The sequence below is a fragment of the Anas platyrhynchos genome, chromosome 22, assembly GCF_047663525.1.
Source record: "Anas platyrhynchos isolate ZD024472 breed Pekin duck chromosome 22, IASCAAS_PekinDuck_T2T, whole genome shotgun sequence".
Taxonomy (NCBI): domain Eukaryota; kingdom Metazoa; phylum Chordata; class Aves; order Anseriformes; family Anatidae; genus Anas; species Anas platyrhynchos.
Genome location: NC_092608.1, coordinates 6,381,887 through 6,398,841, shown reverse-complemented (window position 1 = coordinate 6,398,841; position 16,955 = coordinate 6,381,887). Strand labels below are relative to the sequence as shown.

The following is a 16,955-nucleotide window of genomic DNA, read 5'->3' as shown; positions in this document are numbered from 1 at the left end:
GTTGAAAATTTCGTAAGTGCTGCTGACCCTTCACTGGCAGCTCTGAATGTGAGAGAAAAAAAGGAATTACACTGAGGAACCTCATCTTTTGATAACAGATTTAGAGCCCAGCACTAGGACTCCCTTGCTAGCTGCCGACTGCTGCCAGGCCTCCACCACTGCTCAGCTGCAAACCCTCTCCTTGGTGCTGCAAGCAGTGAATTTACAGGATTGCTTCCCATTTAGTCACTGGGTGCCACCCCACCCACACCCTCCATCCCACTGTCTGCCCCTTCAAGGGCTACCTTTCTGGACAATTTGCTGGGGGAAGGTGATAAAGCAGGGAGTAACAAATCTACAGGAGTGGAAGGCTCTTGGCTGAGGAAGACGTCAGTGAATGCTGGGGAATAATTCATTTTCTGTGTCAGGAAAATGAGAATCTACAATGTGCCGTGGCTGATTGTCAGGATCAACAAGTTTCAAGGCCTTTACCCTCTTCACAAATTTCCTATGTGGTGTGCAACTTTTTAAACTCAGTGATGTATTTGTTTATTTATTTTAATTTCAGGAATAAACAGCGGCTTGTGTAGAGGAAGCGTTGCCAGCTTTGTATGCAGAAATCTTTCTGGCACCTGCAAGTGGTCTGCAATTCCCTTCTGGAAGGACTGCATAAGCCAGAGAGGCAGTAACTCTGTCCTGGGATTTCCCGAGACATGATTGCCAGGGGATTTCAACCAGGAAACTTGAAAGACTCTAATTTTCCTGAACCTGGTTGGTACTGACAGCCTGCTCAGCAAAGCAGGTGTAATAGTGCCTGGCTTGTTGGCTACGAGACCCTTAAGCTGCCAAGGGCACAGAACTGAGGATCCTGTTCACATTCTGCACAGAAAAAAACAAACAAACGAACAAAAAAAACCATCCCAGGCCAGGTACATGGTGCTGGGGCCAGTCCCAGCTCCGTGTGCTGCTGTCCCACTCCTCCACGGTGTTTTCCAACCCAGATGTGACCGAAGAGACACTTCAAAGTCAATGTAGAGCTTAACCTGTGACCCTTCTGAGGGTTCAAATGGCATCCACAGAGGGTATTTCTATCTTGCTTCATGTTATCCTGAGTAATTTGCTTGGACACGATGCTAAATGGCTGTGCTAAAAGCAGAGAGAGAAAGTGGTTTGGGAATACAGCCTTCCCTGGCAGACTGAGCTGGTGTGTGATCAGACAGGACTCGTATTAGTGAACACAAAGCCGAGTTCGCCATCTGTTAACACCATCCACGGAGTGGCTCTGACCCCTGCAAACCTGCACAAAGCTGGCACAAAGCTGAGACGGGCGGCTTCGTGCAGGGCTCCACGGGTGCTCGGCAAGCCCAGGCTGCCACCTCCAGGCACACGGAGCTCGCAGAGCCTCGCTTGGTACTGACACAGCCAAACCCGGCACGGTCAGCTGTGAATTAAAAGCTTCAGAGGTGGCTTGTCGGTAGCTTGGAGTGATATCGGGTGTGACTAGAAAAGGAAACTGCTTTACCAGGTTCCCAAGGGTGCAAGCGGGCTCCCAAAGGAGCCAAGAGCAGTTCTCAAGTGTGCAAGTTGGAATAAAAGTCCCTCTGGAGATATCTAAAAAGGTGTGAAAGTCCTGACGGCTGCTGTGGGACGTGAGGGGGGTTATTTGCCGCCAAGCCCAAGCCAGGGTTTCCGTCTCCTGTCCTCAGAGGGAAGGGCTGGCCTCTGGATCTGCTCCTTTCCCAGAGCAGGTTCCCCAAGCCCTGTCCACAAGTGGCTTTGCATGATGCGAATGCCAGGTTGCAGTGAGCCAGGAGCAAGGTGCAGCACCGTGGCTGTCCCCGTGCCTGCGTGGTGGGGAGAGGAACCCACATAGGTGTGTGCATTGGTGTGAGTGTGGGGGAGCTGCGTGAGGTGAGCTGCAGAGACCCCTTCCAACCATATTTCCTTGAGTAAAAGGCTCCAGCAAACCCGAAAGGTGGGATGTGACGCTGATGGGTGGATTTAGGAGGTGATGGGGAAAGGAGGAGGGTCCAGGGCAGCAGTTAAGGGACACAAGGAGCAGCAGGCATCCTGCAGTCATCATGTGGGTGGTAGAAAGTCCTGACACAGTGACAAGACAGGCAGACCCCAAGACCTGAGAGCAGATGGCAGGGCTTGCAAGCTCAGCCCTCAGCTGGGGATGCTGCACAGCAGCAGCTTCTCCAGCCTGGAGCCGATGCATCCGGACAGGGGACACTGGGGAGGGCGATGGGAGGCCAGAGAGGAGGGTCTGGGGGGAAGGAGGTGCTGGATGGGGCTGGCAGGGGCTGCAGGTGAAAGGACATCCCTAGGGATGTATCCTTCACACATGGGAGGATTTTTGTTGCAGGGAAGGAGGTGGCTGGCTGCGCATCCAAGTGCTGGCCCTTCTGTGCCTGCGAAGCATCCTTCGAGGCCCCTGTACTCTCCGTGAGTGGTTAAGGCAGTTTTCTGCAGCACAGGGGCAATAACAGGCGAGGAGATGGCCCGTGGGAAGAAGGAATTTTATTATCCAGGAGGAGGTGCACGCTGCCCTGTGCTGCAGGGCTCGGGAGGACGCCTGTGGTCACTCTGCAGGGCGGGTGCGTGGCGGGTGTGAGTGCAGGATGCGGAGTGCAATACGAATTCAACAACACATTGCATCTGTCCCCCGGTACAAAGAGCTTCCATAGGAAGAAGTAAAGTGCCCGCCACAGCCAGAGAAACCATCAGGACATAAGTGCCCAGGATAGAAAGCTAAGCCAGCCCCGGAAAGGCCAGTTTAGCCCGGATTATTGCAACTGGGAAATGGCTTTAACCCACCCCCCCACCCGCCTGGTGCCCAAACAGTGCTGGGAGAAGCAGAGCCTGGGCCAGATCCTGCCCGTACCTGCACTGGGGTGGTGCTGGATTTTCTGTGCAAGTGCTCAGGACAGGATGCTGTGGTGGGTCCCCAGCAGGCAGCGAGGGCCCCCCTCCAGCACTTCTCCTTCTCCAGCACCCCCACCCCCCCACCCGAGCCGTGCTCCCAGCAGAGATTTTTTTTTTTTTTTTTGCAGTGAGTTCAGCCCCACGTCTGGGGCTTCTGTGCTTTGAGAAACGTTTGTGTACATAACATCAGATTTCAGTAAAACAGTCCCCAACCCATAGAAAATCGTATTTACACTCGGGAAAGCCTTCCAGCCCCCAAGCCCGCTCACCCTCCCTGGCACATCTGCATCACTGCATCCACCTCAGCTCTCAGACCAGCTCCACGCGTCTTTGGAGGCTGTTGCTCCATACCAGGGAAGCTTACCCAAAGAGATGCTCCTGCAGGGGACAGAGATGAGGAGGAAAGGCCAGCCTCCCTGTCACCTGGCTTACCAGCCGGGCAGTGCTGGAGGTCCTGCCAGCCCTGCCTGACACGGCTGAGCAGAGCCCCTTTCTCCAGCCACAGAGCTGTGTGCCTGCAGCTGGAAATATTGCTTTGGACCCCCACTCTGCAGACGACTTGGCAGCCCCAGGTATAGGCAGGTAGCATGGGTTTCTCTAGGGTGATATAAGAAGAAAGTTTGGCAGAAATCTCTCCGGCCCCCAACCAGGTGAGATGGGAAAAAACTCCCACTCTGCTGGGTGCAGCTCTGGGGGAGGCCGGAGGAGATGGCAGAGAAACCTGAGCTTGTGGCCCTAGAAAGCATGCCTGGGCTGCCCCGGGATGCTTGTGCTGTTATCCAGAGAAGAGCAGTGCTGGTGTGCTCACGAGGTGGAGAGTCTCCTGTGGGACCTGAGATTTCCTGAGGCTCCAGAGAGCAGACCCTGGCCGCTTCTTTCCCCGTGTGGGGAAAGGGGGAAAGGATCCTCTGCACAGAGCCTGCCTAGCACTGTCAGCTTGTACCCCATCCCCTGCCCTCCTGGGCTTAGTGGAGGTGAAACACAAAGTCAACTGCAAGGATCAGGGCCACATGGCAGTCTGTGGGGCCTTCCTCAGCTCCGGGCTCCACCAAAATCCCCACATGTCAGATCCACAGGGGCTGGGGCCCGTGACAAGCCCAGTCCTGCTGGTCCTGGTATTGCTGTTATGAGTGCTACCCCTCCATCTGCAGGTGCTGCTGGGGCCATCCCGCTGTGTGAAGGGGTTGCCACCCGTCCAGCACAGCTGTATGGGGACCCCCGGCCCCACAGGGACACAGTAGAGGATGGAGAGAGGAAGGACCTGTCTCTAGCCTGCTTGGAAGTCTGCTCCCCGCTTCAGATGGGGGAAGGAGGCAGCAGGATTGTCGAGGTAACTGGAAAGGCGTATTTCCACTGAAGCTCAAATCAGAGATGCTGGAGGAGTTCCAGATCCTGGTCTGGTGCCCCTTTTTCCTGCTCACCACCCTGCTGCCCCCAGGTCAGGGTAAGTGTTAAGGAATGTCCGATGTGGGTCTGCGAAGCCGGTGATCAGAGATGCCTCCTGGGGCCATTTGTGTTCAGCAGCTGGGACCGCATGGCCTGGATACTGCTCAGGATCTTCTTCTGGTGGCCCATCATGGTGATGCCCAGACTCCGAATGTCCCTGGAGAATAAGGACACTGTCAGACAATCCTCAAGCCCAGCGAAACACAACTCCTCCCTGCATGCACACCCTCTGGACCAGCCCAGGACCCTTCCCCTGGCTCTTCTCCATTTGCCCCTCAGCACCAGGCTGCCCGAGGGGCCCATGACATGCTCCCCAGGGAAGGAGAGGTTGTCATTCCCCCTGGCACAGCCTCCTGACAGGGCTGCTGTGACAGCCGAGGGGTGAGCAGGAGCAAGGGACACCGCTCCTGACAGGCTAGTAGGTGACAAGATCGATGCTCTGAAATTGGATGCAGTTTTAGTGAGATGCCCTCAGATAATCCAGTCAGAAAGACAGGCAGATGATGAGCCTCCTGCACTCAAAAGTGTGTGAGAGAAACAAGGATCTGTATCCGTTCAGTGCCACGGCGAAGGCCCCAGGTACAGCCCCCGATCAATGCAGCTGACAGCCCTCTGCCTACATCTTTCCATCTTCCCTTTCACCTCCTCCTGCTTTACCCGTCCCAGCTCGACCAACGCTTTCACTGTCACATCCTTTCTGAGTCACGGCAGCTACTGCTTTTGGCAAGGAGCAACTCTCCTCAGAGGTAGAAGAGATTTTTTCCAGCCCTGGTACGAGAGCTAACACCAGAGGATGGTGAATGTAAGCCCAGGATGTATTTGCCATCTCTTCTGGTACCGCTTGTGGCACCAGCTACCTCAAAGATCCCCTAGAGAGGTGCTGGAGCAAGCTCTTTACAACAAGGGGAGGAGGATGGATGGCGGGACAAGCCTTTCTCAACACCCCTTCACCCAGCCTTTATCCCTAGGGGGCAATTCCTGCCTCTCTTGCACTCCTGTTCCATGCAGACAGCAGCCCTGGGCCCAGTGCCCCAGCCCCAACCCTGCTTCCTGAAGGATGTGTTTCTGGCATGCCCCTCTAGGATGAACCGTCTAGGTCAAGGAAGGCAAGAGAGGACAACCACTGCCTGGGGCTAGCGGGACAGCGTGGGGCAGCCCCATCGGTGCTGTTTGCTCTTTGGTACTCACTCGATGTTCATTCGCATCACCATGCCCAGGGAGGAGTACCCTGCCATGGCAAAGTTGTCCCGGTAGTGCCCCAGCCGGATGGAGTCCAGCCAGTCCTCGACTGTCAGGCAGCCGGAGAAATCTAGGAGACCCCTGTCGAAGGGCGTTTGGGTGAACCTGAGAGCGGGACAGAAGTGATGAATTAGCCCTGGAGCTCGGATGGAGGTGGTGGTGTTAGATGGCCCACCTCAGAGAGGGGAGGACCCGGAGAGCCCTTGCTGTGAAGGTGGGCACACTGCTACGTGGGCAGCGCTGCATGTTCTTGGCTCATGCCCATTTTTGGGATGCTTTGGTGGGTGCAAGGCAGCAAAATGCAGGACATTTACCACTGTCCACCACAACCAGTGCTCACGGGGCAAGCCACTGCTGCTAGAACTGGACAAAATATCCCTTTTTCATGGCAAGCCCTGCCCATCACGGCGAGCCCTTACCTGTTCACCGTGGCCGTGCACTTGAGGCTGTCGGGGTTTCGGATGAGCTTGTCCAGGACGCCGACGATCTGGGAGAAGCGGGGCCGCTCGCTGCGCTCCTTCTGCCAGCAGTCCAGCATGAGCTGGTGCAGGGCCGTGGGGCAGCCCATCGGGGCGGGCAGGCGGTAGCCTTCCTCCACCGAATTAATGACCTGGAAGGAAGCCACGGCGCTGGAGCAGAGCTGCTCTCCTGCCCGGCTCCGAGCACCCTGAACTGCTGTGCACAAGGGAGATCCCCGGTGCATGAGCTGTTAAGGCCATCAGAAGGGGGAGCAGGGAGGTGTACACAAGATTCATGCTAAATGACAATTTTTATTGCTGGTGAGCTGTGTGCGGACTCTGCAGTAAGCTGAGATACCACACATGTACAAGAAATCACTGCTCTGAGAGCAGATCTATTAAGTGGACCAAAAGGCCTAAAATATTGCAGCTTGCCTCCAGCAGATAAGTCATGAGGGCTTCATTCACATTCAGTTATTCTGCAACTGGGGCTTGCCACTGCTCAGCAAAGCTGGAAGAAACCCCGCTCAAAGGACCTGTGCAGACGAGGTTGTGCAAGTCACTGCAGCCACCATCTGTCACCAAAGCCACTTTCTATCACAGGAAAAACAGCACAGAGAGGGGGGGATCCCCAGGACTCAAGAGCAGGGAGAAAGCAGGCAGATTTACGGCACCCGTAGGCCAAATAAGGAGTCCTATGGTTCTGCAGAGCCAAAAGCTTTCATTCTCTGCCTCCTTTTGGAAATTTTGCACCCAGATTTTAGCCAGGCAACAACCTACCTTTTACTTTAGCTTTTATGCTATCCTTGATATAAGAGTGGCCCCCAAATGCTGAGCCCAAAGCTTGCTGCTGGGTGCTACAAGTCTGGGGCTCGTGGAAGCCATGTGTGGGCAGCGGGTGTGGGAGGAACCAGCGGGTCAATGCAGTGGGGTGGCAGCGATCCTAAGGAATCCCTGACCCCTGGCAGGCAATGGGTAAGGTGGCACAATGTACACTGAAGCTCCCCAGCTCACAGAAAGGCTTGCACAGAGCAGCAGACAGCAGTGGGAGACCCACCGTGCCCAACCAGACACAGCCAGGAGCCACCATGCCGCAAAACGAGGGGCAACACCAGGCAACACACTGGGGCCCCCACTAAGGGGACAGGCACGTTGTGCACAGCCCAGAGGGGGTGTGAGGAGAGGCAGGGGCTGCTCTGTGGGTCCCTTTTCCCTGTCTCAGGACGGGGCAGGAGGCGAGGCAGGCCTCACGTCCACTCACGTCCCGGTTGGTCATGTTCCAGTAGGGGCGTTCGCCGTAGGCCAGCACCTCCCACATGACGATGCCGTAGCTCCAGACGTCGCTGGCCGAGGAGAACTTGCGGTAGGCGATGGCCTCCGGAGCCGTCCAGCGGATGGGGATCTTGCCCCCCTGCAACGGCAAGCAAGGAACACGTTATTTTCATAGCTCCCATAGGAAGGAACAGCAGAGTGCTGGGCCTGGCTGCTTTGGGGCAGGGTTCAGCATCAGGGCCAGGGCAGACACCACACTGTGCTTCTGTGTCCCTGTTTCCACCAGGCTGAATCCTGAAATGAAGGTTGTCCTGAAGGAATGTTCTCCAGGCTGAGTCCCTGTGCACCCACCTCTCAGACCTGCAACTGCGTTAGGCCATGTTCTGCAGTGCCATAAGCCAGCCCAAACCAACCTGAAGCTCTTCCTGCCTCTCTAGTCCTGGTCTTTCTGAAAAGTGATGCTCAGACTCCTCAGCTGCCTCTCCAAACTGACCCACATCAGGGAAGTCTGTCTGCCAAAGGACTGCCTCGGGAGAACGATAATTTATTTCATGTCCAGAGAAAAGCAAAAAGAACACATTCCCTCAATGAATTTCATTTCCCCTCTTATGACCTCCACTAGAGGAGCACATCAAGCTCCAGCGCTGTCAGGCTGGCCAGAGAATCTTAAAATAGATTCACAGACAAACGTGTCCTACATTAAAACAAAATCAACTAGGCTGCAAAGCCAAGTACCTGTAAGTCAAAGAGCTCAAGAATTTTCACTCCCCTCCTTTCCACACCCCTGAATGAGGCAGTGTCACCTGGAGAGTGTGACCATGCTACTGAAGACTATCACAGCAACTGACCTGTGGTTGAAGGAGTGGATGGAGCTAAAGTCTAGGGATGGACTCCAGCAAGGACATGGGAGCATCCCTGTGGAGTGGTCCTTGAATGCTAATGGGAGCTGCTGGCTGGGGAGTTTTGATAACCTCCCTGCTCTCCTACCCTGCTTCTCTTTGTTCACTGCACACTTTGGCTGTGGGATGTTTCTTTATGAAGGAGAGTGTTCTCATATAATGCTTTGAAGGTCAGAAACACTTTGGGTTCATGTCCAGGAAGCAGTGGTGAGGTGACCGTCTCCACTCCTGCACTGCCTACCTTGACTTGGGTGTCTAACTTTTACACCCTCATTACTGGCCTGGGGCAATAACCACCTAAAAAAAAAAAAGAAAGAGTTTGAACACCAAGAGTCACACACCGTGGTGGTATATGCAGCATCAGGGTCATCCTCGAGGATGCGTGAGAGGCCAAAGTCAGACACCTTGCAGACCAGGTTGCTGTTCACCAGGATGTTGCGGGCAGCCAGGTCCCGGTGCACGTAGCCCAGGTCAGACAGGTACCTCATGCCTGCTCCGATGCCACGCAACATGCCCACCAGCTGGATGATGGTGAACTGCCCGTCGTGTTTCTGGAGAGGAAATAACACAGAGGTTATTCATTTTTATTTTTTCAGCAGTCCCATTGACACTGCTAACATTAAACTAGCTCCTGAGTAGCTCTTATCTTTGGCGTAGCACCTCCTCTAACTCCAAAACCTGTGTCTTGGCCCAAAATCCGTCCTCCCAGCACCTCTGAGTGCTGCTCGGGCAGGTGACCCTGCCTTTGCAGGGAGCCAGCTGCAGTGCCCTGGGGCTAGCAGCTGCTGGAGAGGGGAAATCCAGCACCCACTGCTCTCACACAGGGGCCACGGTGGTCATGGGGCTGAGGAGCACGAACTAACCTCATCTCCAGCCTTGCAGCCCAGAGGGATGTGCAATGAATACAAATACAAGAGAGCACTTTACCCTGAGAAAGGCGTCTAGCGAGCCGTTCTCCATGTATTCAGTAACAATCATGACCAATTTGCCTGCAGAAGACAAGGGAGGTCAAGTTAATAGACAAGTCACCTTCCTCCGAGAAGCCCGGTGCCAGGCTTTGCTGGGAGCGACGTTAATTCAGGCTGGTGGGTTTCCTGCTGTCCTGTAGGGTGGTCTCAACCCTGCACCATGCAGGAAGGGCAAAGTGGTGGAGACATGGCCAAAACCCCAACGCTTACCCCTCCCTCCAGGCACTATTGATGTGGCTAGGTCAGCTTTCTTATCCCACTGAAATTTGCATGCCATTAACATAACGCTCTGCATCGCCGTGTGCCTTTGCGAAGGAAGGATCCAAATTATTATTCAATACAGGCAGCCTTTAAAACAAACGCTAATAGGCAGGACTCCTCCTAATCCAATAACCCTGTCCTGGGGCACTGGGGAGCTCTGAGCAGCAAGGTGGGCAAGGGCTGCATGGGAAGCTTGTCCTGTAACAGGAGATGACAGGAGTGGTCTTGATTCATCTCGTTAAGCCCCCTCCCAAGGACTGCCGAGATGCTGCCAGAGGTTTGGGCTGCAGCCAGGAACAAGCGGTTCATTTCTCTAATAGGGTTCAAAGGGGAAGGAGGTAAAGCAGCAGGGCTGCCGGGGACAGCCTGTCTCCCTCTGAAGATGTTAATGGGGAATGCCAATCAGGAGAGAAAGCTTCCCGGCACGAAGCATGGCCCAAGCCTGAAACCTTCAGCCTCACTTCAGATCAGGAACAAGCTACCCACAATTTAGATATAACTCCTGGGAAGGGGTTGGCAAAGAGGCAGGGTTGCACAGGGCTCCCAGTCCCTGCAGCCCCCCAGGCTGCTCCCTGCCAGCCCGCAGCACTGTGCTGGAGAAGCCACATTTTCCTCGATTCCCCCAGCCGATCCCAGGAATGGGAAATCTCCCCGCTGCCCTGGGGTCTCCAGTGCTGCCAGCAGGAGGGGATGGGCTGCAGGGGACCCCAGGATAAATGACAAGAGATTACCCAGAGCAGCCAAAGGATGGTGTGTGCCCAAAGCAGCCCCTGACCCCCATCCCCATGGTGCCCCCAGGGGGATATGCCCCCACTTGTGCCCCACCAAAAGACCCCGTCCCCGCCGGCCACCTACTCCTGGTGACCACCCCCTCCAGGTGGATGATGTTGGGGTGGTCGAACTGTGCCATGATGCTGGCCTCGCTCAGGAAGTCCCGCCGCTGCTTCTCCGTGTAGCCTGCCTTCAGAGCCTTGATGGCCACGGAGATCTCCCTCTTCCCTGGCAGTTTCAGGCGGCCGTAGCACACCTCTCCAGACTCCCCTGCAAGGCAAGAGAAGGTGAGGGCATGGTGCTCAGCTCCTTGCACAGACCCTCCAGCACCACAGGTCCCCTGCCCAGCCCCGTATGCCTGCAGCGTGCTCCAGCTATTGAAGATAAATAGCAGCAGGGATGCCCACTGCTACAAGCAGTCAGGTTTCCTATTGCTCATCAGCTTGGCTGGCCCTGCACACGGGGTGAGCCTTCATCAGCCCCCAGGGCACTGCTGGTGAAGCTCTGGCTCTGGTTGTGTCCTGTGCTTCCTTGCAAGCCCCTGTTCCTAGGCGAAATCTCATTTTGTTCTGAAAATTTACCACTCTGCTTGCTATTTTGCTTGTCTCTTGTCACCCCAGATGCTTGCTCCGAGGTTTGAGAGCAGGGTGGCCGCGTTTGAGCACCCACGCGGGACAGGGCGAGCCATCTGCCAGTGTCAGGCTGAGCCATCGGTGCCACGCCGGCTGAGCAGCTCCCGCCTGCGCCAAGCTGACGCAGGAGAGTTTATTTCATGCACTAAAAAAAAAAAAAGGCATCCTACTCACGGTTCTCATCTCAGGGAAATAAGGAGCAGATGAAGCCCTGATTGAGCATTGTTATAGAACCGTGCAGCCTGCTGTGGTCCCAGCGGGCCGTGGAGATGTCCCTGCCTCCCAGCAAATTGCCCAAGCAGATGGGATGCAGAGAGGCAGCCTGGGCTGGGGACTCACCAGACCCAATGACTTTCTCAATCTTGATCCGGGAAGCCTCAATTTCACGGGTGAATTCGTGCACGGCTTGGCAGGGGTCCTCATATGTGTGGGGGTCCACGTAGAACTTCGACTCGGGGAATTTCACTGTCAGGTTTCAAAGGGGAGAGAGGAAATAAGCTCTTCCACACAGCCCCACAGTGAGGTGGGTGCCCAGGAGCTGGGCGTTGGACAGGCAGGGGCAGGACTCCTTGGGGTGACACGCTGGGGATCCCCAAGGAAACTCAAAGCACTTCTTGGCATGGCAATGTCCTTGGAGCTGTCCAGGACGTGGCCATCCAGATCTCCTCCATGCGATTCACACCCCCATCAACTCCTTCGTTACCCCTCACGTGGCTTTGTGGTGCATTTCCCACTCTTCTGGCCTGCTGCTGACTCAGATGAACCCACTACAACCCCATTACCAGTACACCCCTGGGACCAGAGCCCCACTTCATCTCTCTTTGACACATCCCCAGAAGCAGGAGTGGACAAAACCCTAGAAACCACAGCAGTGCTGGGGAAAATGGTCCAGGTCCTTGCCCATTCAGGGGGCTGAGGTCCTGTGCACCCCAGGGGCAGGAGGAGGAGCAGGGAGGGTCCTACCTTGCCCATTCTGATAGTGCATCTTCTCCTCATCAGAGTCCTGGAAAGCCTTGCTGTACCCGCAGTGCCTGTCACAGAGACACAGGGCTCAGAGGGATGCTCCTGTCTCTTGCTCCCCCCAGCAGCCCAAAGGCAGGGTGAAGGCAATGTCCTGACCTATGTGTGCTCTGCCCAAAAATGAGAAGAGGAAAGCTGTGCCCAGGCTCTCCCATCCCTCCTGTCCCACCCGGTGACAGGCTGCACGGACATCCAGAACACACTTACCTCTTCTTGCAGATCAGGACCACCAGCAACGCGACCAGGCCAGTAATGAGGGTCAGGCAGATCCAGACGATTGTCATCGTGTCATACCGGAGAGAGACTGGGAGAAATAGGGTAGGAAGGAGGTGAGCTGGAGTGGGGAAAGCTCCGCTGAGCTCAGAGACCCCCCTACCCCACCAGGGTCACTATGTTCAATAATAAAGCACTGTCACCTTTCCAACACCAGCTCTGGGTCTCTCCCAGTCCACAAGGCCCATTTACAGACAGGAAAACCGAGCACAGGTCTGGGGTAGCCACAGTGATGCAGCAAGCCAGCAGGGAGAAGAGTCTGGACCCTCAGGATCTCCCCAGATCCTCTCTGCCCTGTATGTTCTTCCTCCTCTTTCTAACATATGAGCACATCTCTGGAGGGCTACCTCCACACACTCACCTGGTTTCCCCGTTTCCACCTCCACAGTCTGGCTGAACCTCCCGCAGCCAGCAGAGGTGCGAGCCCGGACCTGGAAAATGTAGCGGGTGGCGGGCTTGAGCCCTGAGATGGTGGCAGTGGTGCCCTTGGATTTTAGGGTCGAGTAGCTCTGCATTTCCTTGTCCTGTGGAGAAGCGACACCAAGAATCTCAGCACAGCGCAACCGTAGGAAGGGAACAAAATCTTTGAAAATAGCTCTTTGTTCACAGCTGCATGATAGCAGCAGGAAAAAATTGCACCCAGCCTAAATCTGCCCCAGCAGGGCTGATGTGCAGGCACAAACGTGGCTTTACCTTCTCGTAGTACTTGATCTCGTACTCCAGGATGATGCCGTTGGGCTGGTCGGGCTCTTGCCACAGCAGGGTGACGCTGTTCTGGCCTGCGCTCTCGTGGCGGACTGCCACCACCTGGGACGGGGCTGGGGACACAAAGACAGGGCATGGGCACGGCAGCAGGGAGCCAGAGCCCTGTGCATGTCCCTAGAAATGGTTTAAAACACATTTCTGCTTTAATTAAAGCCATGCAGAGCTGAGTGCTGTGAAGGATGGGAGAACGGGCTTATGTACGGGCTTGTGTTTGCTTCATTTGCCCCAATCTCTTCCCTAGAGGGGGGCTCAGCATCACGGGAAGGGGCAGAGGGCTGGTTTCCAACTGGGAGGGTTAACAAGAGGGGTCTGTCCCTGCCCTGTCCCCTCTCCCAGAGTCCATGAGAAGGGCTTAGCTGAGCTCTGCTCTGCGGTGGTGCCCAGGGGACCCTGAAGCAACGTCCTGGCCCAGCTGGGCTGGACTGTTGTGCAGAATTTCCTGGGGAAAGAGCATTTCTCAGGAAGGGATTTGCAAAGGTGAAATGTGCACAAGAGAGGTTCACATCTACCCCACTAAGGTTGTTGTCACCTGCCGGGGGCTGGCACTGGTGTGAGCTGCGAGCAGAGCAGGACCTGCTGCTGGGCCCTTTGGGAGAGGACAGAAGGCCGCGGGTACAACCTGAGAGACTCCTGCTCCACTTTGCGTTCCTGTCAGTGACCAAGCGTTCTCCGGGGGACGTCTGCTCCTCCTACCTGCCTGGTTTGTGGTGATGTTGGCGACCGCAGCCCTCCTGGCCTCCAGGCTGAGGTCCGACACTCCGTTGACGGCCTCCACCCAGAAGGAGTAGTTGGTGTGCGCCAGGAGGTTGGTGACGGTCAGCGCGCCCTGCGCCAGGCTCATCTGCTGGGGCACGAAGCGGGTGCCGCTGCCGCAGGCCTCGCACTGCCCCACGTCCCCCCCGCAGCGCCGGCACAGCACGTTGTAGGTGATGTCGCTGCGCCCACCCTTGTCCAGCGGTGGCCCCCACTCCAGCGTCACCGAGGTGCCGTTCACGCTGGAGACCAGGTTGACAGGAGCCGAGGGGGGACCTGGAAGGGAAGCAGAGGTTTGGGCAGAGTGAGGGGACGCCGAAGCGTGTTGGGGTTGGCAGAGCAGGGTCCCGGGGGAAATGGGGTAGATGGAGAAGTTTCAGGTATTTGGAGACCTGCAGGATGAGGACGAGCCAGAGGACAGCGAGGGAGCTCTGCCCGGGGGGGTTTCAACTCATGCAACACGGGTTGAAAGGTTGCTGCAGCACCTCAGGCAGCTTGCTCAGAGCCAAGGGTGTGTGCTGGGCCAACCAGGGAGCATTAGACGTGTGTGAAAACACGATGATGTGTCCGAAGACAAGACAAGGTGTCTTCAGGAGCCATGGAAGCTGGGGGTATACTTACGGGTGCAGGCGGCCGAGGGGGGGTCCTGCACGGCCCGGTAGAAGCTGCTGTCACAGCGGCACACGCGGGCTGCCCGGCTCTCCGAGTGGCTGTGCAAGGGGCACTTGGCACACAGCTGGTCCCCAGGGGCTGACTTGTAAAATCCCAGCTGGCAGGCTGCAGAGGAGGGAGGGAAGGGGTGATGGTCAGGGGGATGTGCCTGGATGAGAAGCAGCCCACAGCAGCACAGAATTGAACCAAACCCCACTCTCTGCCCCATCCCAGCCCCTCTCCCTGATGCCCAGGTGAGTCCCCCTCCAGCTACCCAGCTGGAAACTGGGCTCTGTGAAATCTGCTTTGGTCTCTCCCCCCAGGCTGTGTGCGCTGCCATCCCAGGACCTGTTCCCCACTGTTTCACAGGCAGACTCGGGTGCCTCTGTTTTTTGTGAGCTGCCTGTGAAGCTCGGTGTGCTCTCCTTGCAGCTGTGCCTGCTGCCCAGACCTCTCCCAGCTGCAGCTTCTGCACCACGCCACACTGTTACCCCTTCCGAGCACTATCATTTATGGGGCAAACTACATTCCTCACTTCACAGTGCTCTCCATACACATGCTAGGTGCCCAAGAACATCCACGTGGGTGGTTTCGGGACTTGAGATCTCCACACCTGGTCCATGGCCCTCTGCGTGCCCCTGCTTTGGTGCTGTACAAAGCAACGTGTTCCCTTGCTCAGCACAAGGAAGCACACCTTCTCTCGTTCAGCTTTGCAGCAAACTGACTTTGCATGCACACTGCCTGCTGTCTGCAGGGGGACAGCAAGGCCAGCTGAGCCAGGCTGAGCTTTTCCTGGTCACACAGCCCACCTTCGGCTGCTCTGCCCCTGCCCGGTGCCGGTGGCTGCACAGTGGGATCATGTCCTCATCCCACACCAGGGCTGCCATCATTATCCTATCTCATTAGCAAAGCTGATTAGCTCAGCAGTGACAGGTGTCATGGCAGGTGTCTGTCTGGTGTGGCAGGATCCCTCCCCTCCAGAAGATCTCAGTTCCAAACAGGCTTTCTCTGTCTGAAGTCTCCATATTTATCAAGCATTTGCAGGACCGGTTCCAGTGTTTCAAGCATTATTTCGGGCCCTTTTCATTTCTCTTTTCCCCTACTGAGGTAGTAATACCTTCATTTTCCCGTCCTTACCCCCAGTGGGCAGCTCTGTATACACCCTCAATTTTTCCTTCCAAGCATGTAGAAGTGTTTTGCCTGCAATCCAGCACCCCTGGTGGTCTGGGCCCCTCCGAGCTGTCCATTTGTTCTGCTCCTAGGTGCTGATTTGTCTTCTTATTAATAACCTTCCTTTTCTTGCCACGGATCTCCCTAGAATGACTGCTGCCAACATATTTCACATATCCCAAGCTGCACAGTAACGCAATCGCCTCCTTATAACCGAGCTACTTCCAGCAGTGGTAGCTGAAGACAACGCTCCAGACACGTGGAAGCTTTGCTGCTTTTTGGTCCCTCCTCAGACTCCGTCCTCAGCTTCTGAAGCACTTTTGCACTGTTTCAAAGACAAGGGAGCAACTTCGGCAAGATGTCCTGTGAAGGGACTCTCTTCCAAAAGCTTTCAAAGGCACCAGAGGAGGACAGAAAAGCAAGGAGGCAGAGCTGGGAGAGGAGCCGTGCTGTCCCAGCCAGCCACACCAAGGACAGGCCAGGCAGCTTGCCAGGCTCTGCAGCTGACTGCTCCTCGGGATGCTGTGCACCAAGAGAGCCAGGGACTCTCTGCCTGCAGCCTCTTGGTTTTGGGCACTGAGATGGGGAGTAAGGCAGAGGTGGGGGCTGTTACACTCTCTTCTCTGGTGTGGACCAATTTAGGAGGTAGCCAGCTGGCAAAAAAATAAAATTAAAAAAATATATATATCTAAGAAGTAAAAGTTTCCATTTCCTCAGCATGGGAAAGGATGAAAATACAGCATGAGCACAGCCTACCAAAAGGGAACGGGGATAGCCCCACAGTCCAAGCAGCGTGCATGCCAGGATTTGTCTTCTTCAGCTCCCTGCATGAGCTTGCCCTGCAAACCACCATCATCTCTACCCAGCTGGCAACCTGTAGCCAGGGACTCCTGATTCAAGAGACACTGAAGCGGTTCCCCCCACCAATATTTAATTAGAGGCAGGGAGAAATGATGATATATCAGGTATGGAGAGACAGGCCAGGAGGAAATACGGGAACGTGAAGCACAGCAGATTTGCACCAAGCAATTGTAATCACTTAGCATTTAATGCTGTAAAGAAACATTAATTGCCCGTAGCAATAATTCACAATTATTTTAAATGCACCCAGGAGGAAAATGAACCTAAATGACAAATTACAGGTGGATTTGTGCACCAGTGCAGGGCTGTTGGCAGCCGCCTCCCTGCACCCGGACGGCACAAGCACGCAGAAAGGCTGGAGAGAGACGGGTCACACACCTCTGTGTGTGTCAGTGCTTGCTGGGGATGGAAGCAAGACACTTGCAAGGCCTTTTACAGGCATGGGAGATGGGACACCAGCTTGGTGCCCATGTGCTAGGGCTCAGTTTGGAACGAGCTATGAGCTCACCTCAGGAATTAAAGAATTAAATCCCTACTGTACCTGATGGCAAGCCTATCCTACTCTGGACCGAGCTCTCCCCTGCCAGGCCAATGGCACATGGAAGACCA

General features: G+C 55.6%; 1 protein-coding gene across 2 annotated transcripts in view; it reads right to left on the bottom strand.

The window, feature by feature from the left end:
- Positions 1–3,040: 3,040 nt before the first annotated feature.
- EPHA8 (EPH receptor A8) overlaps positions 3,041–16,955 on the bottom strand; it is a 44,342-nt gene continuing 30,427 nt past the window's right edge. For both annotated transcript variants that reach the window (XM_013095311.5, XM_072026927.1), the window contains 14 exons: positions 14,286–14,441; positions 13,605–13,940; positions 12,840–12,964; positions 12,508–12,670; positions 12,081–12,177; positions 11,817–11,884; positions 11,193–11,318; positions 10,306–10,491; positions 9,149–9,210; positions 8,563–8,772; positions 7,312–7,461; positions 6,012–6,202; positions 5,542–5,697; positions 3,041–4,510 (listed from right to left, as the gene is read on the bottom strand). In XM_013095311.5, coding sequence (XP_012950765.4) covers positions 4,396–4,510; positions 5,542–5,697; positions 6,012–6,202; positions 7,312–7,461; positions 8,563–8,772; positions 9,149–9,210; positions 10,306–10,491; positions 11,193–11,318; positions 11,817–11,884; positions 12,081–12,177; positions 12,508–12,670; positions 12,840–12,964; positions 13,605–13,940; positions 14,286–14,441 — 2,141 coding nt within the window. In that variant the 3' untranslated portion in view covers positions 3,041–4,395. The remainder of the gene's footprint in view (positions 4,511–5,541; positions 5,698–6,011; positions 6,203–7,311; positions 7,462–8,562; positions 8,773–9,148; positions 9,211–10,305; positions 10,492–11,192; positions 11,319–11,816; positions 11,885–12,080; positions 12,178–12,507; positions 12,671–12,839; positions 12,965–13,604; positions 13,941–14,285; positions 14,442–16,955) is intronic.